Source organism: Elgaria multicarinata, chromosome 11 (genome assembly GCF_023053635.1).
Source record: "Elgaria multicarinata webbii isolate HBS135686 ecotype San Diego chromosome 11, rElgMul1.1.pri, whole genome shotgun sequence".
Lineage (NCBI taxonomy): Eukaryota > Metazoa > Chordata > Lepidosauria > Squamata > Anguidae > Elgaria > Elgaria multicarinata.
In genome coordinates, this window is record NC_086181.1 from 44,642,445 (window position 1) to 44,666,308 (window position 23,864).

The window sequence follows — 23,864 nt, forward strand, 5'->3', positions numbered from 1 at the left end:
AAATCTTATATCAAGAAGTGATTTTGCACATTGTCTAAAAATAAGCAGATGGCTCTCAAAAGGACATTTGTGCCATTGGTGTGTTTTGGAGACATCACTTTGAGGTGTCCTTGGTCACAACCTTGGTGACTTTAGACACAACTTGCTTGGCTAAGTCCCCTGGTAGCAAGAGAAGATGCACAGCACCCTGGATCTACCCAGAGGTGATGGTTGAGCATTTGTTGTTATGGGCCAGGCAGGAAGCCTCAACAGTGATGTGTTCAAAAGTGTTGTTCACAAAGGAGTTCATGGTGCTCATGGCCTTGGAGGAGATGCCGGTGTCCAGGTGGACCTGCTTCAGCACCTTGTAGACACAGATGGAGTAGCTCTCCTTCCTGTTCTTCATGTCTCCCTTTGTCTGTGGCCCTTTCCTGGGTTATCCCAGGAAAATGGAGGGATCGTCCCTGCCTGCTCCCGGGATCCCATGTGGCATCTGGATGCACAGGAATGATCCCGGGATTTAGGGCTGGTGTAGATATGCCCTGTGTGTTGCCTTCTTGGATTCCCTCTTGGGAACCCTGAGTGGACTGAAAGACTTGAGTTGCACCAACCATCTTCCAGTTTGCTTGGGAATCGCTATTTTATATGGTGAAAGAAAATTCACATGTCTGCCTGAGATTGATGAACATGAGAGAACCAGTGTAGTAATTAGTGTTGGACTCTGGCAATCTGGGTTCTAGTCCCCATTTGGCCATGAAGCTCACTGGGTGACTTTGGGCCAGTCACTGACTGTCCACCTAACCTGTCTCACAGGGTTGTTGTAGGGATAAAATCAAGAGGACTGTGTTCCTTGCAAGAGGGAATAGGTGGGTTATAATTGTAATATCAGTATTTATTCACTGTACTTTTAAACTGATAACTGAAGTGTAGAATACATTAAAAACGTAGGTGTTGGAAAAGAGCCCAGTTCTGCCACAGACAGGAAGTAAGAGGGGGGGAAGTAATGACTTGTTAACTCACAACCCCAAATGCTGTCCAAAAAGATGACTAGCACACGGCTCTAGTCATCTGTAATACAGTGCCCACGAAACATATGCCAGAATAGATTTGTGATATAAAATTCTTTGCTGGTTTTGCTACAATAGACTAGCAACTCCAAAGAACATAGGAAGACCCCTGCTGGATCGGACTAAGGGTTCAACTAGTCCAGCACTCTGTTCAGTGGCCAACCAGTTGTAAACCAGAAGATATAACGTTAGATTTTTATTTTTTAAAAGTGGACCGCATTGAAGGGTTGTCATAAAAGTATTCCTCCCAGCCAACATAGGGGATTAGTTCAAGACTACATTGCAAGGGTGTTGCAAAACACTCTTCAATGTAACATGCACCATTAACGGTGGAGTGCATTGTAGGGTTTTTCATAGGCTACTACTTCTCATTAAAGGGCTGCCATAAATCTCTACTTTCTTTCTCTCTTGGGGTAAAGTGAAAGATGGCCAGAGAAAATAACAAGAGAATAAAAAGATTCCTACCCTGCAATGTAGAAACAAAGCTAGGAATATATCCCACTCACGCACCCCAAAAACCTTGCTTTTCTGTATGGAAAGAAAGTGTTCTTTGTTTTGTTTTTACCTTTAATGAAAAGTTTTAAAATCGCACTGTAATTGAGTAATAAAACCCACCAGAAAAATATCAGCCCTTCCACTTTAAAGGAATCCAGTCTGTTGTTGGTGTAAATGGAATTTCCTCTAACACGCTCACTACTATCTTTCTGTGTCACAATTGCAACAACACAAAGCAGTTTCTGAAAGCGGGAAATGCAACCTTGAAGCCTCCAAATGGAGCATTTCTATTGGATGATGCAAAAAATAAACGACGCCATTGGTTCATCTAAAATTAACCTTCTGATTCTTCTGATTGGCTTGAAGAAGCTACACGCTCATTGGATAATGAGTACACAGCCTATCAATCAGCCAATGAGAATTGCAAATTAGAATCTCCAGGAGTAAATAAATACGCAGCACTGACGCTTGTGTTGAATAGTCTCCTGTTTTCTTCTTTGGACTCGTGGTTACAGGAGAAGCATCTTCTACAATGTCTGGTCGTGGAAAGCAGGGCGGCAAAGCCAGAGCCAAGGCAAAGACTCGCTCGTCCCGGGCAGGCCTGCAGTTCCCCGTGGGCCGCGTGCACCGCCTGCTGCGCAAAGGCAACTACGCCGAGCGCGTCGGGGCCGGGGCGCCCGTCTACATGGCGGCCGTGCTGGAGTACCTGACCGCCGAGATCCTGGAGCTGGCCGGCAACGCGGCGCGCGACAACAAGAAGACGCGCATCATCCCGCGGCATTTGCAACTCGCCATCCGCAACGACGAGGAGCTCAACAAGCTGCTGGGCAAAGTCACCATCGCCCAGGGCGGCGTCCTGCCCAACATCCAGGCCGTCCTGCTGCCCAAGAAGACCGAGAGCCACAAAGCCAAGGCCAAGTAAAGCCGAGGACGCGCCACGAGGCTTCGCCACAACCCAAAGGCTCTTTTCAGAGCCGCCCACACTATCTACAAAAGTGCTGATTTTCTGTATCTATTGTAAACATTTCTCCTATCTTAGGCGCTAATTAAATGCAGTTTAAGTGTATAGAATTGGGTGGGCTTTTCTACATTTGAGATCCAGGAAAGACAAGGCGACATTACAAAATCTAAAACATCAACATTAAAATATATATACAAAAGTTAAAACTTAGCCCACTTCCTCAAGATTGTATGTTTTCTGATCGTTGTCACTTCCTGCTATAAATTCATTTATACATCATGTATATGCCACAAAACCGGACCAGAATAAATGTGTTTCTACAAGTTTTATTGCAACACCCTCAAAACAGAATTTCACCGCTAAAACTCTAATTTTCTAATGTTTGTACTCATATGTTCTTAATGTACCACCCATTAACACCACCTGTGTTTTTAATGTATTCTACACTTGTTATCAGTTTAAAAATGCAATGAATAAATATTGATATTACAATTATAACCCACCTATTCCCTCTTGCAAGAAACAGTCCTCTTGATTTTATCCCTACAACAACCCTGTGAGTTGGGCTAGGCTGACAGTCAATGACTGACCCAAAGTCACCCAGTGACTTCCTTAACTTTTACTATGTAAACACAACTCCTTTCATGAAAAAGTGGGTGGCCCTTAAAAGGGCCTTTTTGAGGCTATTCTACTACCGTTGTTGGTAAGACTAACCCCCAAAGCCGTACAAAGTGCGCCCTTGGCGCTTCAGGGCATAGACCACGTCCATGGCAGTCACAGTCTTCCTCTTCGCGTGTTCGGTGTAAGTTACAGCATCGCGGATAACGTTCTCCAGAAAAACCTTCAACACGCCGCGGGTCTCTTCGTAAATCAGCCCCGAAATACGCTTCACGCCACCACGGCGAGCCAAACGGCGGATGGCCGGTTTAGTGATGCCTTGAATATTATCACGAAGCACCTTCCGGTGTCTCTTGGCGCCTCCCTTGCCCAACCCTTTGCCGCCCTTACCACGACCAGACATTTTTCACAAACCTGTTTTTCCACTGCTCAAGCAAAACAACACGAAATTATTCGGCCTACCTTGCCAGCGTTTATATAGACAAAGGTCCGACCAGACGGAAAACTGAAGCACGCCTTCTGCATTGAGGTGCTAAAGCTAGATTGCGCCAATCAAATAGAACGTATTTACAGCTACCCAATAAGAACTCTTCGTCCCGCCCCTCTTCGTTCGACAAAGCGCGGTCTTATCTAGCCAATAGTTGTTCAGCCCAGGAAATTCAAACTTTTTTAACGGACACCTCATAGCCTTCAGCCAATCAGGACTGTGAGAGCCGTCTATAAATACCCAGCAAACTGCTTCTCTTCCTCATTTATCGAGAATTTCTGCTGAGTGGAAGGATGGCTCGTACCAAGCAGACAGCTCGCAAGTCCACCGGCGGGAAGGCGCCTCGCAAGCAGCTGGCTACCAAGGCCGCTCGGAAGAGCGCGCCGGCCACCGGGGGCGTCAAGAAGCCTCACCGCTACCGCCCTGGGACGGTCGCCCTCCGGGAGATCCGCCGCTACCAGAAGTCCACGGAGCTGCTCATCCGCAAGCTGCCTTTCCAGCGCTTGGTGCGAGAGATCGCGCAGGATTTCAAGACCGACCTGCGTTTCCAGAGCTCGGCTGTGATGGCCTTGCAAGAGGCGAGCGAGGCCTACTTGGTTGGCCTTTTCGAGGACACCAACCTGTGCGCCATTCACGCCAAGCGGGTCACCATCATGCCCAAGGACATCCAGTTGGCTCGCCGCATCCGCGGAGAGAGGGCTTAAAAGTCATTACCGCAGTAGGGCGCTCCTACTTTAGAAACCCAAAGGCTCTTTTAAGAGCCACAACATCTCCCTAAGAGCGCTGATGTTACAATTTGAGAGATGGGGGCTAAAGTCTAGGTGTTATATCCGTATGCTGTCTTCCCCCCCCCCCCCCGGGTTGAAGCTAGTTAAATGAAAGACAGTAACCATGTGTGCACCAGCTGCTGGGGAACGTAGGTGGAAGGGTGCTGTCGCAGTGCTGAAGCTTAGGCTTGCAACGATACGGGTGAAATGAAACTGGTATGTGAATGTACGTGAAGGCATAGCAGGAGATGTTTTTGCACAATTATTCTGCGTAGTAAACCGGAAGTTCTCCTGAACTGAACCAATGCCAAAGCGACATGCAGGGGGAGACACCTCATCATTTATTTCATTTTTATGCCGCCCAATAACCGTAGCTCTCTGGGCGGTTCACACATTGAACACACGCCTCCTTCCTTCATAACATTTCCCTAAATTTGTGGGAGTTCAGCACTTTTCCGGAACTTGTGGGTGGCTCTTAAAAGAGCCTTTGGGGTTTAAAGGAACGTGTCCCGCCTAAGAGCTTTTTCTTCACTTCTTCTTGGGCGCCGCCTTCTTGGCCTTGGCTACTTTGGCCTTGGGAGTCTTGGGCTTCGGTTTGGGCTTGGCCGCTTTCGCCTTGGCGGGGCTCTTGGCCGCTTTCTTGGCTTTCGCGGCAGCTGCTTTAGGCTTCTTGGGGCTCTTGGCCGCCTTCTTGGCCCCTCCGGCAGCCGCGGCGGGCTTCTTGGCCACCTTCTTCACGCTTCTCTTGGCCCCCACCGCCTTCTTCACTTTCTTGGCGGCGGGCCTCTTGGCGACGGGCTTCTTGGCCTTCGCCGCGGCGGGCTGCCTCTTCTTGGCCCCCGTGGCCGCCGCCGCCTTGTCCTTGGTGTCGGCCTGCTTCTTGTTGATCTTGAAGGATCCCGAGGCGCCCGTGCCTTTGGTCTGCAGCAGCGTCCCTTTGGTCACCAGGCTCTTGAGGCCCAGCTTGATGCGGCTGTTGTTCTTCTCCACGTCGTAGCCAGAAGCGGCCAGAGACTTCTTGAGGGCGGCCAAGGAGACCCCGCTGCGCTCCTTGGAGGCCGACACCGCCTGGGTCAGCAGCTCCGTCACGCTGGGCCCGGAGGCCTTGCGGGGCTTGGGGGCCGCCTTCTTGGCTTTCTTGGCGGGGGCCTTCACCGCCGGCAAGGCGGCGACGGGCGCAGCCGGGACCTCTTCAGTCATGTCGTCGCGCTCAGCTAACCAATGTTCCCCTTCGAGTCAAGTCACTAAAGCAGGAGCCGAATAGACGCGGCCGAGGCGCTGCCTCCTATTTATAGGGGAGGAGCCGCGCTCTGATTGGTGCGTTTCAGGCAAGGCTCTCGGGCGGCCAGAGCCGGCTCCTGGTCCTTGCAACTTTGTGTTTCTTAATCGGCACAAAACAGCCAATTAATCAAAATCCCTTCCACGGATCGCTCCCGTTCCAAGCGGGATCGATGGGGAGAATGTGGGCTTTCGGGGACCTGGTTTTCAAGCACAGGGGAAGCGAGACGGGTGTGCAAAAGAAGGGAGAACTCAGCCTCTGCCTGCTCCAACAGCCTGCAAATTTGTAAACTTTTGCTTTTCTCTGAAAATAGCAAATGCTCCTTTTAATAAATTCGTATGGAAGGTCCCGAATACAAAACCCTGGAGGGTTTGTACCTCGGCGGTGAAGAAAGGGAGATTTTTCGGCTGTTAATTTTAAGGCAATCGCTTCTGTAACTGAGTCAAGTAACACATCTGAGAAGGAGCTTCGGACTAAGTTGATTGAAGGCATTATTGCTATGTTGGCCCCACAAAATGATCGACACAGTAATGTAGGGGGATTTTTATTATTTTAAGTAGCCCGGTTTCAGCTGATCGATGAAAAAATCATACAGATGTTAAAAATCGGGCTTGTTTGCAAAGTCCTGGAGCCTATGGAAAGGTCTGCTTTTGTCCCTAGGAACAGCTTATACAACCAGGCAAAGTCTTCTAGGGCTGATAACTGATTAAATATAGTTAGATGATTATTCATTCGTCTTTTAAAATTAGTTTAAAATTAATTTATAAAACTTCAATATAAGTCGTTTTTCCAGTTGAAGGAAGAGTATGGTTTTGCTTAATCTAGCATTAATTTGTGCAAACCATTGCAAGTTAGTAGCAATCAAGTCCCATCTGCATGTTTACATATAATGTAGCTTTTTATTATGTGTATACAATACAATATGTTGTATTATGTGTATGCAACGAAGAATTTAATAGCAGCTTTAAAACTAACAGTGATGTTGTGGCATTAGTGCTATCCTCAGCAAATTTAGATACATTTTTTAAAAAAAAATGTAATCAATTGGACCAAAAAGTCCATGAAAAGCAAAGTAATGGACTGTGACTCTTGTATGTAAGGTTCTGAAGAATAAATCAGTACAATTCATGCCTACACGGACAAGAGTCCCATTAAGTTCAATGGGACTTACCTGAAAGTGTGTATAGGATTAACAGGCCTACCCCTCTGGAGTGAGTTGTGCTAAGGATGGTTAATTCCATCTGCCACACCTTTAAATGGACAGAAGAATGTAACCTTGCAGACTGTTAAACAAGGACAAAAGACGTTTTCACTTTGGACAAAGGTCATTTGCTCATGATCTCCTTTTGTTGTTTGCCTGTTCTAAACATTTCAACTACTCTAGTTTAGTGCTCTAGAGATGCAAAACTGTCTCTTTGAAAGTGTTGAGTCCATGCGGTGTTTGTATCTGGTGCCAGGATGGTCTTCAGTGGACAGGCTGGTGTGTTTAAAAGTGGGAGAAACCCCATTCCAAATCCCATCTCACCTATGGAATCACTGGGCAAGCCCAGGCTGGGTTAATATGTGCTTTGGGTGACCTATCACTCACTGACCTACAAGCCCAAGTGGTGATTAATATGCATGAAGCTGCCATTAGGAAAGAATTGATAACAAAACAGTTTATATCATATTAGAATGTAAGCCTATGCGGCAGGGTTTTGCTATTTTATTGTTTTACTCTGTACAACACCGTGTACACTGATGGTGCTATATAAATAAATAATAATAATACTATCCTTATACAAACCTACAGTGTTGGCTTTGTATACACTTGAGACACTGTGTAGTTCTGATCATTGCACCTCAAAAAGGATATTGATCAAGGAGGGGTCTGTTTAGCTTAGAAAAAACAGATGAGTGAGGGAAGACATGAGAGACGAGTATAAAATGATGCATGGTGTGAAGAAAATGGATAAAGAGACAGTTTTTCTCCTTTTCTCATAATATTAATAACCAGTGTGGTGTAGTGGCAAAAGTGTCAGACTGGGAATTGGGAGATCCGGGTTCTAGTCCCCACTTGGCCATGGAAACCCACTGGGTGACTTTGGGCCAGTCACAGACTCTCAGCCCAACCTACCTCACAGGGTTGTTGTTGTGAGGATAAAATGGAGAGGAGGAAGAGGATTATGTATGCCGCCTTGGAGGAAGACAGGCTGGATATAAATGCAAAAATAAATATTAGAAGCTGGAGTTCTCCCATGAAGCTCAGTGGTAGGAGACAGATAACAGGAAATATATTACTTCACAGAGTGTATAGTTAAACTATGGAACTGGCCACCAGTTCAGATGGCTTTAAAGGGAGATGAGTGGCTACTTGTCATGATGGACATGAACAGGAGAAGACAATTGCACGGCTGTCCTGCTTGTCGGCGTCCTGTTGGAGTATCTAGTTGGCAGCTGTAGAAACAGAACGTTGGACTAGAGTGGTTTTTGGTCTGCTCCAGTCTTGCTTTTATGTTTCTAAGGAAAAATCCATTAAGTAACTGTGTTTAAGGGTTTGTTCTACTTTAAACAGCTGTTGAGTGAAATCTTTTAGAGTTTCACTCAATAAATCAGCAAGTTATATATCCAAATGCTAAGTGACGGTAGCCTTTCTTTGGCCTGTAACACAGTTAGCGGGAGACTTATAGACTAAAAGGGACTGGAGAAACTTAGACTGAATTATTTCCTAGGGCGTTTAGAACTTCACACCAGATCAAGAGTGGGCAATATGTGGCCAGCCAGATGTTCTTGGACAGCAACTCCCATCAACCCCAGCCAGCATATAGCTGATGATGAGGGATGATGGAAGGTCGTGAGTTGCCCACCCCTAATCTAGACTTTAGAGATGTACAGTATTTTGACTAGGATGACCATATGGAAAGGCGGACAGGGCTCCTGTATCTTTAACAGTTGTATAGAAAAGGGAATTTCAGCAGGTGTCATTTGTATGCAGCACCTGTTGAAATTCCCTCTTCATCACAACTGTTAAAGCTGCAAGAGCCCTGTCCTCTTTTGTATCTGGTCATTCTAGCTATATTCCTGCAGCTTTTCTATACAACTGTTAAAGATACAGGAGCCCTGTCCTCCTATTCATATGGTCACCTTAATTCTGACACTGTGGTGAAATAGTTAGAGAAGAAAGACCCAGGTTCAAACCTCCACTGCACCATGAAGCTCAATAATGACTCTGTAACCCACCTTTCCCTAACCTTAATGCCCTCGTTCCAGATGTGTTTGAGTGCAATGCCAGGCTGGCTGGAAATCATGGGTGTTATATTGAAACACATCTGGAGAGCTCCAGGTTAAGAAAGGCTTCTCTAGCCCACCTTACAGGGTTGTTGTGAGGTTAATTGGATGTTACTGTTTTACAATTTCATATTGGATTTAACATATTAATGGTTTAATTTGTTTTTGGAATTGTATACTTAGTGTTCTATTTTATGTGTATGATTTTACCTGTACACCACCCTGAGATCCTTGAGATATAATAATATATTTATTTCTTACCCGCCTCTCCCTTTGGATCGAGGCGGGGAACAACATTGGAACAGGAATCAATACATCTTAAAAATTCTTGATTTCACATTGATCTGGATAGGCCTGCCGGAAAAGGCTAGTCTTTAAAGCTGCCTTAAAATCACACAGAGAGTTAATTTTACGAATCTCCTCCGGCAGGCCGTTCCACAATCTGGGGGCGACAGAAGAAAAGGTCCTCTGGGAAACTGATGTCAGCCTAGTTTTAGCTGACTGAAGTCAGTTCACCCCAGAGAACCTGAGTGTGTGGGGCGGACTGTATGGGAGAAGGCGATCCCACAGGTAACCTGGACCCAAACCATTTAGGGCTTTAAAGGTAATGACCAACACTTTGTACTTTGCCCGGAAACTAATCGGCAGCCAGTGGAGTGATTTTAATGTTGGGGTAATATGCTCACCCCTAGATGTACCGGTGACCAACCTGGCTGCCATATTTTGAACTAGTTGAAGTTTCCGAACTAGGTATAATGGTAGCCCTATGTAGAGCGCATTGCAGAAGTCAAGCCGTGCACTACTGTCTTTAGGTCTTCTGACTCTAAGAAGGGGCGCAGCTGGCGTATCAGCCGAAGCTGATAGTAGGCACTCCTGGCCGTCGCATCCATCTGGGCTGTCATTTGGAGCGACGGATCCAGGAGCCCCCCCAAACTGCGAACACAGTCTTTCAGGGGGAGTGTAGCCCCATCCAGAACTGGCTGACACACCTCCAAACCTAGGTCAGAGCCCTTGACAGCAAGCACCTCCGTCTTGTCTGGATTCAGCTTCAGTTTGTGTTTCCTCATCCAGCCCATTGCCGCCTCCAAGCCTTCATTCAGAGGAGACACACTATCCTTAGTTATATAGGGCGGGATATAAATGTTTTAATAAATAAAATAAATAATATGGAGTGGACAAACGATGGGATAAAACATACTAAATAAATAAGGATAAATAGTAGATGCTACCAAATTCCCTCCCTTGGAACAGATCTAGAAGCTGTCAGCTTTCTGACTACCCACCCAACGCACACACCAATCGTTAATGGAACGTGAGTAGAGCATACACTTATAAATTGATTCTAAGGATCTGGCTGCTTCTGAATGCACATTCAGGGCAAGAATTGGGCTTTAGTACCAGACCTGGGCTTGGAGTTCCTTCTCACACAAAGTCAACCCTGATTCCCTCCCTGCAGCTTAATTGGGCAATGGTGTGAGAACGACACAGACGCCCAGCTTTCTCTGGTATTGCTAAGCAATATCCCTGGCTACTCTACTGTGATATCTATCCATAGATCCCGGTCTACTTTTCTATCCACCTGCTGGCTGGGAATGATGGGAATTGTAGTCAGTACATCCACAGCTGCCAGGCTGTTGGAAATCCCTTCCGAGAGAGGTTACTTTTTTTACCCCCCTCTGCTGTCCTTTTGGCAGCAGGCAAAGACCTATTGATGTGGCAGGCCTTGGGTTGGATGCTGTTTTTATTAGGGTTAGGGTTGTGTTTTTAGTTGCTTTAATGGATTTATTTTAATCAAGTTTATTTATTATTGTAAGCTGCCTTGAATACCAGTTTTCTTAGAATGTGGGGTACAAATCAAATCATAAATTCATAGATGGATTGATAATAAGAGGGCACCAGGTTGGGGAATGCTGTAGAAGGTATCCCGCCCCCTAGTCCATGAAGATCCGCTTTCTGGATGCAATCTACATGTACAACGGCACAGGGGAAGGAGCAGAGGAACCGCCCAGAGAGCTCCGGGTATTGGGCGGTATAGAAATGTAATAAATAAACAGCTGCTGCATAGTCCTGCACTACTGCAGGAAGAGCTATAGCTGAGTGGTGGAGCCTTCTTTGGATGTAAAAGTTCAATTCCCAGTATCTTCAGGTAGGGCTGGAAAAATTCCTGCTTGAAGCCCTGGTGAGACAACTACTGCTAGTCAGTGTTGACAACACTGGCGTAGATGGACTAAGGCCGTTTCCTGGGAAATTCATTGCTTTTCTGTCATTGCAACTATTATAATCAACATCCCCCAAAAAGTGTGGTATAAATGGTATTTATTATTTATTTATTACATTTCTATACCGCCCAATAGCCGAAGCTCTCTGGGCGGTTCACAAATACTAGCATGTTAGTATTCATGCTAGGGGAGATAATTCCCCAAGTGTCAAAAGAGGGGCTCCTCTTGAGTAGAGCATCTGAAAGCACTGGGATATTATCACTGATCCACGCCCTTTCACCGTGCTCTTCCGTGCCTATTTCCCCTTCTCCAAAGCATGCCCTGGACGCAGTGAATGAAAAGACAAAAGCGCCTTTATTCGGGTACAGATCAGGTTCACAGAAATTGCACCACAAATGAGGGTACAGAGATTTCCACATATGCGTGCATGCGTGCACACACACACCTCGAAAGTGAGGGGGAGAGGGAACTCTGTGGGTTTATACAAAAATAAAATCTATCGACAAAGAAAAAATACACATTGTAAACACATTTCTTTTGGCCTTCCTGCTCCACTGTTGTCAGCACCGAACAGTGCCAACAATAATGGGTATTTTGAGGGTGGGTGGGTTGAATCATTCCAGGGAAAAGAAGAGGTGGCAAATTATGCGAAAGCTCTGTGCAAAACACCCCTGATGTAGATTATGTACACTTTCTTCAGTGGGGCAAAAGTGAGGACAGGGAAACCATGTTATTTACAATTAATGTCTTTCAAGTGATAAGCTAAAATCCCATTAAGGGTAGTCAGTCTCCCACTGTTTCAGAAGCAGGAAAAGGTGACAGACCAAATCCAGAAAGTAAGGATGTTTTAAATTCAATGCTCCTCTAGCAACTTGCTGTAAGGCACATGTACCAATATACATCCACCAAGTGCCCCCCACCAAATTTAGAAAAAAAAGACAAGGGGGAATTAAAGCTCTAAACCAAGAAATGTAAGATCAGCCAGGTTTGGATAAGGTTCCTGTCTCTGTCAAGTGTTGTGGGACAATTCTAGCAATGAGAACTGGTTTTGAGGGTCCATCGGCAGAAATTTCTCTTGGAGGAAGAGGTGAAGGAAACAATATACTTTGCAAATAATCACACCCTTTACTGTAAAGAAGTGGTCCTTGCTCAAATGAATGCATGCAATCCTTAACAGACAGGCTCTGATTAAAACAAGTACATGCGCTTCTGCCTGGATTTGTATTTGAAGTTACATAAAAAGGAGCAATATATTTGGTAAGTCGAAGCCCCCCTCCACCCTCCGAGAGCCAATCCAGGGGCAGGTGGCCATTTGTTCCAGAGCACTCGCTTGTTGCTCTAAGATATGCTAGAGAGGCTGTGTGATTGTGTATTTCCCTGTCCAACTAACATTGACTTTAGTAGTGCAATTCTTACTCCAGGAAAAAGCAGACACTGCTTATTACAGAAAAGGGGGAAAAATGGTTCACATGAGCTGCCAGTTGCTAATTTTTTTCAGCCATCACAAAATACACACAAACCACTTTTGGGTGCTCAGATCTGGAAGATGATTTAGTGGTGAGAGAGAAAATAGGTTTAAAGGGACATTGCAAAGATAGCATGAAGGATGTCCAGGGGTGGATTCAGACAAACAGTTCTCAAACTCTGGGTCGCCGACAGGTTTTTTGGTCACCACACTTCAGGGGCCCACAGCAAATACGCCGCTCAGCCCATGATAATTTAGGGCTGGGCTTCAGAGCATGTTACGCAGTGCAGCCCATCCCAACGCAGAAGGAATATTGTCAGACTGTTTGTGGAGGAAAAATGATTGACCCGTGTATGTTCTTCTGAATCGTTGAACATTGTCCTTGTTAACAGTGCGCAGATGGGTGAGGAGGCAGAAGAGAAAGGTTGATTGAATGTCTTTTAAAAGTACTTTTGAAAGAACTGCTGGTGTAAAAGTCACAGGTAATAAGCATAAATAGCCTTCAGTGCAATCCTAAAAATCCGCTTTCGCCAATGGTGCTCTCTCCAGATGTGTTGCAACCATGATATGGGTATGATAGGACTTGTAATCTAACTCCTCTGGAGGGCACCAGACCAGAGAAGGGTAAACTGCGGCATAAAAGATACTTTGGCTTGGGGAGGGGATGGAGTTGAGGAATTCTGCAATCAGGTTTAAAGCAGCCTTCCTCAACCTGGGGCACTCCAGATGTGTTGGACTACAACTCCCAGAATGCCCCAGCCAGCTGGGGCATTCTGGGAGATGCAGTCCAACACATCTGGAGCGCCCCAGGTTGATGAAGGCTGAGGTAAAAGGCTTTAAAATTCCTCATGGTGTCATCAACTAGAGGTGAGCAAACACTACATTACCGTGCTTAGAAACGCAGCTGTTTTGGGCCCCTTGCAAGGGGCAACTTCATCAAGCCTTTGCCGTAGGTAGGATTAATTTAATTCATCGATAGATTAAAAAGGCAGACCCACTGAATGTCAATTCCTTAATGTGCTGTCAAGCTCTGCACAGAAAAAGGAGTCCGTGCATTGCTGCAACCTGTTTCTTCAAGGAAGACGAGGGAAAAGGAGTCGACCACAGGTGGAATGTCAGGCATTGATGTAAACTGAAAATTTCAAAGGATGGTTGAACGTTAGGAATTGAAAGCCAAACACCCCCACATCACGGGACGGTGTGAACAGAGCTTCAACTTATGGTGCAAGACAAGGAGCAACACAGGAACAGGGTGGGTGGGTGACATGTCCCCGAAAAGCAGGGGAAGTTGATGGTTCTTCACACCTCAATATTCAGAGACCTAACCAAAAACCGCATCCCGTTGAGCCTAAATTCCTGACTAGCAACCTGCCCGACAGACATTCTGTTTTTTTATTCTTAAAAAAAGGAAAATATAAATGGTTCAAATAAATAGTAGGTAGAAGAGAAAAGTAGTGGGAGGTCAGCTACTCTGAACAGGTGGATTCAGGGCTGTTCCTTTTTGCAGTCACAGGAAGAAAAAAGCTCTTTGGTCTTCTCGGTAAAACATTTCTTTAAAAGGGGGGGTGTAGCTGCAAGGTTTGTTTGTTTTTCCAGGCAAGGTTACAGGGAGCGCTGACAATATGAGCTATAAAAGTGGGGTGTACGTAGCGGTGTTGTCCCTTGGAGAGGCGCCAGTCTCAATGGAGAGGTGATAACGTTTTAGGGCCCTCTAACGATTTCTGCCCATCTCACTCCACTGTCTCCAAATCTGGTTCCAGGCCGAGAGCGAGCTTAAGTTAGCTACTGAAGGATGTTCACAACTAGTGAGACAAAAAGCTTCCTTCTCTGGTGATATCTCAAGGTAAAGGGGTAGTACCAAAAAGGGGGGGGGACACAGAAAGGGTGTGTCAAGATCATTGTCCGTAGGCCAGCCTCACTTTACTCTTTTTTTTATTATTATCATCATCATCAGTGTTGCAAACCGGCCCCTTCAAAGAGCACAGCTGCAGATCGGTAAAAAAAAGTAACAACAACATATGACAATTCTGCAAAAAATAAATACATAAAAACCCGGGTCCCCCTGCCCCAATGTCATGGGCTGTCTGGGTCCAAATCCTCAGTAAGGCAAGTAAGGTTTGGGGCGGCTGGTCCAGCTGAAGTAGAGAAAGGTCAGGAGGGGCGTTCTGTACCATTGGAGCCAGGCCAGCCTGGGGTTCCACGTTAGAACCAAGCTGGTGCTCCTATGCGGTTCTCTCCTGTAGACATGGGGGCCACGCAGGCCCCCAAACACCCACAACGTGCGTCGCCTGCCTCTTCCCTGCAGTCATATGATGGCCACAGGAGGTGGCGGGGCAGCGGCCGCTCGAAGGAGCTGGGGCACGTTTCTGCGCCTGGGCCCCACTGCTCAGCAGCGTCCCGGGCTCAGAGCAAATCGAAGCCATCCCGGCTTTGGGAAAGGGATCTACGCAGTTCAGTGCCTGGGTGCTGAGGTCGAGTCCTTCACCGCCGCCTGCGCTGGAGGTGTCTGCTCTCCCGCCTCCACGCCAGCCTCCTCCTCCTCCATGGCCATTTCGGGGGGCAAGGACGGCAGGGAGGCCTGCGCCCCGTTGCCCTCCTCCATTGGCTCCAACATGCCGTTCAGGTCCATGTCCTGGATCTCCACATCGTACAGAGGGGCTACTTTAGAGGATGGGTTGCTTCCGCAGTCCACACAGGCCTGCGGCACGGGGGAAACAAAACAAGAGAAGGGGGAGACATGGTGAGTGGGGTTGGTTATTGCCTCCGGGTTCAACGGCTGACAAGTGATGATTCAGCTCTCTCTGTCCTGCACACCAAGCCGAGACACCCTGTTCTCTCTGTCCAGTCTGAAAAGCCAAGGTTTCCCCTGCGGATTTCAGAGCTCTCAGACAGGATGTTCTGCTTAGACCAACATGGGGCTCATCGACACCAAGAAGGATATTCCACTATGAAAGCGATATATAAAAGGCAGGAGCCACACTGCTGCTTTATAGTGCACTAACGACGGTTTGGGCCCATTGAGACATACTATATACTGCTCTCATACTGCTATATGCTGCTTGCTGTGGCTCCTGCCTTTTATAGACCGCTTTCATAGTGGAATATCCTGCTTGGTGTAGATGAGCCCACGGACACAATTATTACACGAAATATAGAGCAATGCAGAAATATGACCCCCTTGCTTTCATTTAAGCAAATATTCACACGAGCAAAGACGGACGTAACAAGCCCTTGAAGAACATCCACACTCCCTGAGCGGCAGACAGACTGTTCCAGCTCCTACAGCGTCCTGCTGCCTCCTCACCCAGAACGCACCATTCTACTCCTTACCGTGATATTGATCGCTTTGGGCAAGATCCCCTTAGGGACCCAGGAGTGCACTTCGGCCAACTCCTTCTTCTGCTCGTCTGTGAATCGTGGCTGCCGTTTCTGCATCTGCTTCAGCTTTTCCCGATCTTCCTGAAGCACCTTCTCCATGTCCCTGCGGGGAATATAGGTGGGCAAATGGGTCAGGAAACTGACACAGAAAGAGATGTCCGTGTCAAAAGAATGAGAACCTGCCATGGTGTGATGCCAGAACCAAAAGAAATGACCCCACTGACAGTTTTGGAAAACAATAAAAATTCTGCCTCTCTCAAGTTGCCCCTCCTTGCCAGCTATTCAATCCACCATGGCAACAAAGCCAAAAGCTAGCACTTTTATTGGCATTTGTTCAGACCGTATTCCTAAGTTATGGTAACAGCAAAAGCAGCAGGTGCCTTTGTTTCAGCTCTTGTTCTCTCTGTTTGCACATTTTAAATCCAGTTTCTCCCGACATGCACTTTGCAATGCAGCTCAGACGGTTTGTAAATTAACTCAACCCAGTTCTGGTTAGCCTGCCTGTGAGAGCGGCCCTGTGAGCAACCTTCACGGCAAATCAAACCTGGGACTACCTGATGCAGGTAGTAACCCTCCCGACTGAGTCACCTCACAGCTGGGATTAAGGGATTCCAAGTCAAGAGACAATGAGCAGTGGGAGAAGGGCCCCGGGGGGCTGGAAGGGGTCTGCCTGGGAGAAGCGAAGGCCACCCACCGCCCTCCACGCAAGGTGGATCACGCAGGAATCGCAGCCCCGTTTTGGCCCCCTCACCTGGCAGGGAGCTGGTAGGTCATCATGACCTTGTCGTCGGTGTTGGCCATCAGCAGCCAGATGGGGTCCTGCAGGACGTACTTGATGAAGTGCGCGTTGTCCTCCACCTCGGAGCGCTTCTTGCCTCGCAGGTCGTTCTCCGAGGAGTCGATGCTGCCAAAGTATTTGCTGGTATTGCTGCTCTTGCTGCTCGCTGGACGGATGGGAAAGCAAGCAAACGAAGACACTCATGAGGACACCAAAAGGGAGTCTCCGGGCAGACTGGGGTTATAAGAAAGGGGCTTTCTCTAGGTCTGCCCTCTCTGCATCCCCCCACCCACCATCCATGCACTGTGGACATCCACACAAGGCCTCTGCAACCCAATGCAGTTACACTGTACGTAGGGCTGCTTTCGAAGATTTGATTTGGCCAAGCTGGCTGGGAATGATGAGAATTGCAGTCCGACGCTTCTGGAGGGCACCAGCCTTCAGGGAAGGCTGTGCTAACTGTTAACATCACCACAGACATTCAACTGTTTTACTGGTCCACGTCCAAGGGCAATTCAAAGTTTTAAAGCCCCGGGCGGCTTGGGCCCTGGGCAGGCTAAAGCACTGCCTTCCTCCTCCTCCTCCACAAAGCACCCCTGCCTTCTGCCCTGGTGCTGAGCGTTCTGTCTGCCCAGCACCAGTGGAATAATGCTTTATTTGTCCTGGCGTTTTGGTTGTATCATTGCCTTTCATGCCATACTGTATCACAGAGATCTGTGCTCAACTGTACTTTTTACTTTATATTTAAAATTCACTTCACAGATCGGTTGTAGGGCAACCTTAAGAATGTGTTTAAATTGAAGTGTCGGTTTAAAACAAAACAAAGGCAATCATCCCCACCATAATAAGCAGACGGGCCAGGGAGAGCCTGCAAAAAGACTCAGGTCAGGGTCAAACCCATGGAACGGCAGGAAATGTTAGAGCTTGTGCTGCCTGGGCTCTCAATCGCCCTGAGGCATTGGCAATAAGAAGAACCTCCTAGTTATTTCCGGCCTCTGCGCAGGCAGCCCCACCCCCAGAGCTCATAACCGCCTGGCAACAGGGCTGCAACAGGCACTCGGTGGCAGAAACCTCAGGAACTCAAACAAGGAGAACCAGCCGCCTTCGCACCCCTGGAGTTCCGCCTAACTTGGCACCGTCTGAATGTGTTTGGACTGCAACTCCCATCAGCCCGCCCCTCTTTTGTTCACGCTCTTCAGAAACGCGGCCGCTGGAAGCTCACGCCGCACCCGTTGAGGGAGGTGGACTTACTGGTGCCGCTGGCGGAAGTGCTGTCCCCGTTGGAGCCAGAGCCCATGAAGCCCGAGGCGGCTGAGCCGGAGGCGGCTGAACCTGTGCCGGAGCGCGAGTCCTCCTGCAGGAGCAGATCCAGGAGGTCGCTGGAACTGGACAGAGCGTCGTTGTTGGAGGAGTCGTGGGCTTCCGCCTGCGAGGGGGCAGAAGGGTGGGGGGAAGTGGGTGAGAGCCGGCCCAACTCAGCGGCCGCCCTTCGCAAGGAGGGTCCTCGCGGCCCGTTCAAGCTCACAGCCCTCTTAGCTACAACAACAGAGGGAGCCCGCATCTCTGAACACACACAGCGCTGGGCACCAGAACCAAACCAAACGAGCGGCTATCACCATCGTGCCCACATTTGGGAGCGTCTGGCTGGCCACTGAACTCGGAGCAACCGGGGAGTTTGAAGCGACCCACAGCCTGCCTGGGTGAATCAAGCCTCCCCTCTGATCTACCAACTGAGGGGTGGGGGCAGCCCCCTGGCGAGAGGAGAGGAGTGGGCCTGCCATCTGGGAGAGTGCTGCAGAGATCTAGGGCCTCACGCTTCCTTCCCCAGCCCCATCCTATTTGGGAGGGGCAAAAGTTTACTTTTCTCCCAGAAGACCAGAGCAGAGGCGGGGAGCCCGTCTTGGGCCCTGCCTTCTGAGCGAAAGGGCAGCTGAAGCCCTCCCAGAGCGCCTCTTCCCTGCTGCTGAGTCTCCCCATTCTTACATAGCTCCTATTCCTGCCCTGGGGTCCCAATCCCCGTGTCCTTTGTGCGCTACTCTCCCATCTTCCTCCTTTAGGAAACAAAACTTCCAGATTTGGTTAAAAGAAACCACCACCTGAACCTCAAAAGTTTAACGTCGGTTAAAGATCCGAGTTAAACTGAGAGTGGAACAAGAGCAAACTAGTTTTCCAACCTCTTCAGGACAGAGCTGACAAGCACCCAGTTCTTTGCTAAAGGCAGGATGAATCCCAAGCTGCCCCCGACCCTCTTTCCAAACAAGGAGTGCCCCCCGTTTACTGCGCGCCAAGGCAGGGGGAGAGCACACGGCGGGGGGCTGACGGGTCTTACCATGCACGTCTCTTTCTGAGCGCTGAGCTCGTTCGCCAGGCCCTGCCCGCCATTAACGGCCGCCCAGTCCGCGGCGGGCCCCGTTGGCCTGGCCTGGCTGCTGGCGACGGCTTCTTGGCGGTCGCAAGGCTTGGGCATCTCCTCCATCTGCAGCAGGTTGAGCTGGAGGGGGGAGCTGCAACGCGACTCAAAGAGCGGCGACTCGGCCCGCTCGGGCTGGCTCATCGAGTGCGGGGTGGAGGGCCGGGAAAGCACCTGCGTGGCCGCCGCGGGCCCAGGAGCTGGCGCGCTCCCTGGCTGAGGGCCGAAGGGGAAGACGGGCGCGCCGGGGAAGTAGGACGGGGGGAGAGGGCTGTTCAGCTGGGGGAAAACGTAGTTGGGCAGGACGAGCGCCACCATGGGGGTGACTAGCGAAGTGGGGAACTGTGGGGCAGGCAGTGGGTTCTGAGAGGGGGCGGCGGCTCGTGGGGGGAAGACTGGGATAGGGTAAGTGGGCATGACGGTCGGGTAAGGCAGGTTGGGCAGGCTGGCCTGGGAGTTGCCCGAAGGAGGCCAAGAGGAAGAGCCCGGGGCACACAGGAGCTGGGGCGGGGAGGCAGAGGGGGCGGGGGAGCTGGTGCTGTCCGACAACTTGTTCTGCTGCTTGATGCGTTTGGCTTTAGACTTCCTGCTCCGCCCGCGACAACCTGGGCCTCCTCGGGCGCCCTGGCGCAGGCCTTTGTGTCCTGAGGAACCCAAAGGGAAGAAGAAAAAGGAGGCAGAATGAGTATGAGGGAAGCCCCCCGCCCCCGGTTCGGCCCAGTTCCACCTCAATCCCCCCCTCCCTCCTGCCTGTCGCCAGACCAGGCTTACCTCGCTCGGCATGGGGCCTGGCGTGGTGCCGCTCCTGCCAGCTCCGCCCCGAGGGGGAGTTGAAGACGTGCAGCTGGCTGAGGTCCTTGAAGCGCGTGAGGAAGGCGTGCTCCTCCTTCTGGGTGTGGACGGAGAGCACTTCCTTCGTCAGCCCCACCTTGCGATACTGCTGCTCCCGGTCTGGGGTCACGCTGGGCAGAGGGGCTGGAGGGGTTGCGCTGGGCGCCGCCTCCTCCATCATTACAATATCTGTAAGGGAAGAGACAAACAAGAGGGGAAAGGTTAACCAAAGCAATGGCCTTCTCCTGAATGCAGGGTCGTTGTATTCCCCCCTAGCAACTCATGGCATTTCATTTTCAGCATTTATAACCCACGCTTCTTTGTAACACACACACACACACACACACACACACACACACACACACACACACTCTTTTACTGCCAGCCCCACTGCATGCCAGGGATAGGTTTGCCCCTCTGCTTCTTTTAGTCAGCCCCAGCCTGGGTTCTAAGCACGCTGCAGCAGCCAACCAATGCCTCCTGGTCACAGTCATTGCCGTATTAATAAGATCTCACGCATATGAACTTGTTGCTAGTTAAGGAAACAAATAGGGGAGGGGGGGTTAGAATCTTCTTCGAGGTTAAATCCAGCTCTAGCAGATCCTGGAGATCTCATAGAGCCCAGAACCTAGCTGCCAGCCATTCCCTGAAGCATCCAAACAACAGCATGGGAGAAAGTAAAAAAAGCAGCCACAAATGTCGTTCTCAGGAACTGACGTTTCCAAAAAAAAAAAAAAAAAATTGAGGAGAAAATTGCGTTATGGGAGGGGAAAGGCTGGTTAGGTCACAGTTCTTGTTTAAACCTCAAGTTTAAACGCCTCATAGCTTTACCAGCCAGCTGAGGCAGGTAACAACTTTATCTATCTATGCAGACATGACATATATATCTATATATCTATAATTATGCATACTACTATTAAGGGGAAAAAAAAGATCTCAGTTTGAACACCAGTGCCTGAAGGAGAGCCCTGTGCAACCTGGAACCTTGCACGCAACATGCTGAACATCGCCTGGTCTTATAAACAGGTCTGCCTGATGTGAGCTACGCTTCTTGTTCAGAGTCTCAGAAAGGAGTCTGTGGCGAATTAGTGGAATGGCCACCGTAATATTTAGGGCTGAAATTCTTCAAATGGTAGATCTGTATGCCCAAATACTCATCCAGAGGCTGTTTCTAGCAGCTAACTGTAAGAGATCAAATCCGCAGAATGGTTCCAACCTAGAGATTAGCGTAATATCAGATGGGCTGGATGTTAAGTCAGTCTGGAAAGGCCGGCTGAGTCATCCAGGGAGACAAAGGTTGCTCTGAGCACAAAGGTGAGAAGAAGCAACATCGATCCCAAAAGAAAGAGCGTGGGAGGATGTGGATCGTGCTAACGTCTTCCATGGTGGGAAGAAACTACAGGGTGAATAATCGGAGCTGCCTCTTCCAGCTCAATTCTCCAGCTTCCCCGTCATGCAGAGTAAGGTAGCAAGACAGGAACAATCACCAGGATTAGCACAACCTGCAGTATTCCAACCGGAGGTCGGACGTGGGCAAAGAGGATGAAGGTAGCGACAAGCCAAGTCCAAACCTGTATATGCATGTACTGCAAAAGGTGCAGAAAAGCCAGCAGGGCTGGGATGAAGTGGGGTGGGGTGGGGTGGGGTGGGGTGGAACAGGAACGGAAGTTGGGAACAATGGAGCCAGTTCCACTGGGAATCTGCCTGTATCCTAGCAGGCAGGGGGGAGATAGAAAATTAGAAGCGGGGGGGGGGGGGGAATTCCCTCTGCTTGTGGGAAGTCAAGATGAAATGACAACGCCTGGTTCTCTGATCCCTTCAGCTAAGGCTGAAGTGCAACGGCAAGCAAGATTCACAGGCAGTCAAAACGATGCTGGCAGAGGTGGACGCGCACTGGGAGGTGCAGGAGTCTTAACAAGGCATCTAATTCTGGATGTGAAGGGTCCCTGGCGTTCCACCTACGGTCGTGTCGCCAAACTGCTCCAGACGTTGCTTGCAGCAGCGGAAAACTTATGGGGCTTTTGCGTCCCCGAAGAAAGGCTTTCTACAATTCTCCTGGAAATGCTGCACGCTCCCGCAACAACTGACCTGATACTGAGAATAAAGGGTTGGCGTGAAAAGAGCCACTGGCTACTGGCAAAGGAGGGAAGAAAAAGATGGAGCAAGTCCTCTCCTGGCTGCAGAAGGCAGGTGCCAGAAGCTCGCCACGCCCCAAGTGCCCAAGCGAACTGCCTCCACAATCGGGTCTATGGGAGGAGGACCTTTTCCCACAGCTGAATGGAAGGGGCCACCTCCATGGGTCACGTCCACAAACACTCCTGTATTCGCTGCCCAGCCTTGGAAGATCGTCTTCCGAGTCTTGCTTTAAAGCTTGCGGATGCTACCGGGTGCACCAATGGCCATTTAGCCATGAATTCCAGGAGCCAACTATGCCGTGCATGGAGGGGACCCGCCTCTTGGCCTACCAGCCCCACCCCAAGTTGAAGCAGTGAAAGGACTCTCCAGTGCCCACCTTCCCCTCCCTCCCACCCTCCCCAAACACTATGCTCCTCCCTCCTCCTCCCAGAACCCCCCAGCCCCCTCCCCCGATTCCCCAGAAAAACACGGCATCCACCTCCCATACCCGACTCGGGGGGCTTCTTGTCTCCCACGTGGACGATGGTACTGCTGAAGCTACACTGACTGGTCACGGAGACCACGCTCTCGGCTTTGCTAGGCAAGGCCAGCGGAGTGAGTGGGCCTCCCACCACGGCAGCTGCTGCCGTCCCAGGCTCTTCCCTCTTGGGCTGGCTCTCCGGGGTCGGCAGCATTTCCTCCAGTGCATCTGTTCAAAGAGACAAGGGTGGATTAGCATGGGGGGAGGAGGTTCAAGGCACCCGGAGACCCTCAAGAGCGCCGACCGGCACGGCAAGGGCGTCAAGAGGCCGAAGCGCGGCCTGACATCAGCGTGGCAACGCCACAAGGGATCGCGGCTCGGAGGGAGCCTGGAGGAGCACGTCTGGCTGACCGCCAGCATCAAGAGCCCTTCCAACGAGGAGGGGGAAGTCCCGTTTCCTAAAACAGGCCCCCCGAAAAGCTGCAGTGTCCCCTCCACCCCCTGGCTGTCTACACAGCCTCAGCAGCAGAACAATATATACAGGGTCCAGACAAAATGAGAGCGAGCAAAGCTGAGGTTGTGCGGAAAGAGGAAAGGGGTGTGTGGGGGGACGGGACGGGAAAGCTACACCTCAAGCAGGAAACTGGAGGTCGCTATCAAGTACAGGTCAGGGAAGGAAAATCACCTTTGCTGGGAGAGGCCACCTCTTCGCCCGCTTTCTGTTTGTCGTCATCAGAATTTGAGGACGTGGTATATGAGGAGGAGCCGCATTTTCGTTTCACGCGGCTTGGGATATTGCAGCTCTCTAGATACCTGGTTTTTAGAGGGGGAAAATGCAGAGTAGGCAGATTAGTAGAGAAGGCATATTACTTGTGGGTTTGGGGTGGGGGAGAACAGGACTCAGAAAGGACCCTACACCGAACTCCACTCCTGCTCCCAGTGGGTAGTCAAGCAAAATAAGAAAGCTATTGTGCTGTTGGCCTCAAACAATAGGAGGTAGCTTTACTTTCATACTCCTACTACTCTAGGCAGGACTAACAGCGGATACTGCCCTAAGGAACTGATACGTTTTTAAATTAATGGCTGATTCCTCCAAGGTGCCCACCTGATGATGCCATCCAGGCAGTTGATCTGCTGGTAGGAATAGTTAGAGGGCTCCTCAGACGCGGCTGCCTTTCCCGGTTCCCTGTCCAGCTCCCTCTGAGCGACTGTGGGCTGAACGTGGCGTCCGACTGGCGCTTCAAGAGCTACAGAAAGAGAGGGAGGG

General features: G+C 49.6%; 5 protein-coding genes across 10 annotated transcripts in view; 2 read left to right on the forward strand and 3 right to left on the reverse strand.

Moving 5' to 3' along the window:
• Positions 1-2,040: 2,040 nt before the first annotated feature.
• Positions 2,041-2,825, forward strand: LOC134406808 (histone H2A type 2-C-like). Its single transcript, XM_063138401.1, has one exon. The coding sequence runs from the start codon at positions 2,074-2,076 to the stop codon at positions 2,461-2,463; it is 390 nt and encodes a 129-aa protein (XP_062994471.1). The 5' UTR covers positions 2,041-2,073; the 3' UTR covers positions 2,464-2,825.
• A 208-nt stretch (positions 2,826-3,033) lies between these two features.
• On the reverse strand, positions 3,034-3,523 carry LOC134406812 (histone H4). Its single transcript, XM_063138405.1, has one exon. The coding sequence runs from the start codon at positions 3,521-3,523 to the stop codon at positions 3,212-3,214; it is 312 nt and encodes a 103-aa protein (XP_062994475.1). The 3' UTR covers positions 3,034-3,211.
• A 365-nt stretch (positions 3,524-3,888) lies between these two features.
• Positions 3,889-4,349, forward strand: LOC134406807 (histone H3). Its single transcript, XM_063138399.1, has one exon. It carries the CDS (start codon positions 3,901-3,903, stop codon positions 4,309-4,311), a length of 411 nt encoding a protein of 136 aa, XP_062994469.1. The 5' UTR covers positions 3,889-3,900; the 3' UTR covers positions 4,312-4,349.
• A 431-nt stretch (positions 4,350-4,780) lies between these two features.
• LOC134406064 (histone H1-like) lies at positions 4,781-5,609 on the reverse strand. The gene has a single exon (XM_063137313.1). The coding sequence runs from the start codon at positions 5,572-5,574 to the stop codon at positions 4,903-4,905; it is 672 nt and encodes a 223-aa protein (XP_062993383.1). The 5' UTR covers positions 5,575-5,609; the 3' UTR covers positions 4,781-4,902.
• A 7,840-nt stretch (positions 5,610-13,449) lies between these two features.
• The window catches only part of PER1 (period circadian regulator 1), a 34,636-nt gene continuing 24,221 nt past the window's right edge, over positions 13,450-23,864 (reverse strand). For 5 of the 6 annotated variants that reach the window (XM_063138394.1, XM_063138392.1, XM_063138393.1 and 2 more), the window contains 9 exons: positions 23,703-23,844; positions 23,283-23,410; positions 22,625-22,825; positions 19,942-20,190; positions 19,090-19,814; positions 18,012-18,186; positions 16,734-16,926; positions 15,935-16,085; positions 13,451-15,302 (listed from right to left, as the gene is read on the reverse strand). In XM_063138394.1, coding sequence (XP_062994464.1) covers positions 15,057-15,302; positions 15,935-16,085; positions 16,734-16,926; positions 18,012-18,186; positions 19,090-19,814; positions 19,942-20,190; positions 22,625-22,825; positions 23,283-23,410; positions 23,703-23,844 — 2,210 coding nt within the window. In that variant the 3' untranslated portion in view covers positions 13,451-15,056. Of the gene's footprint in view, positions 15,303-15,934; positions 16,086-16,733; positions 16,927-18,011; positions 18,187-19,089; positions 19,815-19,941; positions 20,191-22,624; positions 22,826-23,282; positions 23,411-23,702; positions 23,845-23,864 lie in introns of all 6 variants that reach the window. The other variant, XM_063138395.1, reaches the window with a different exon arrangement.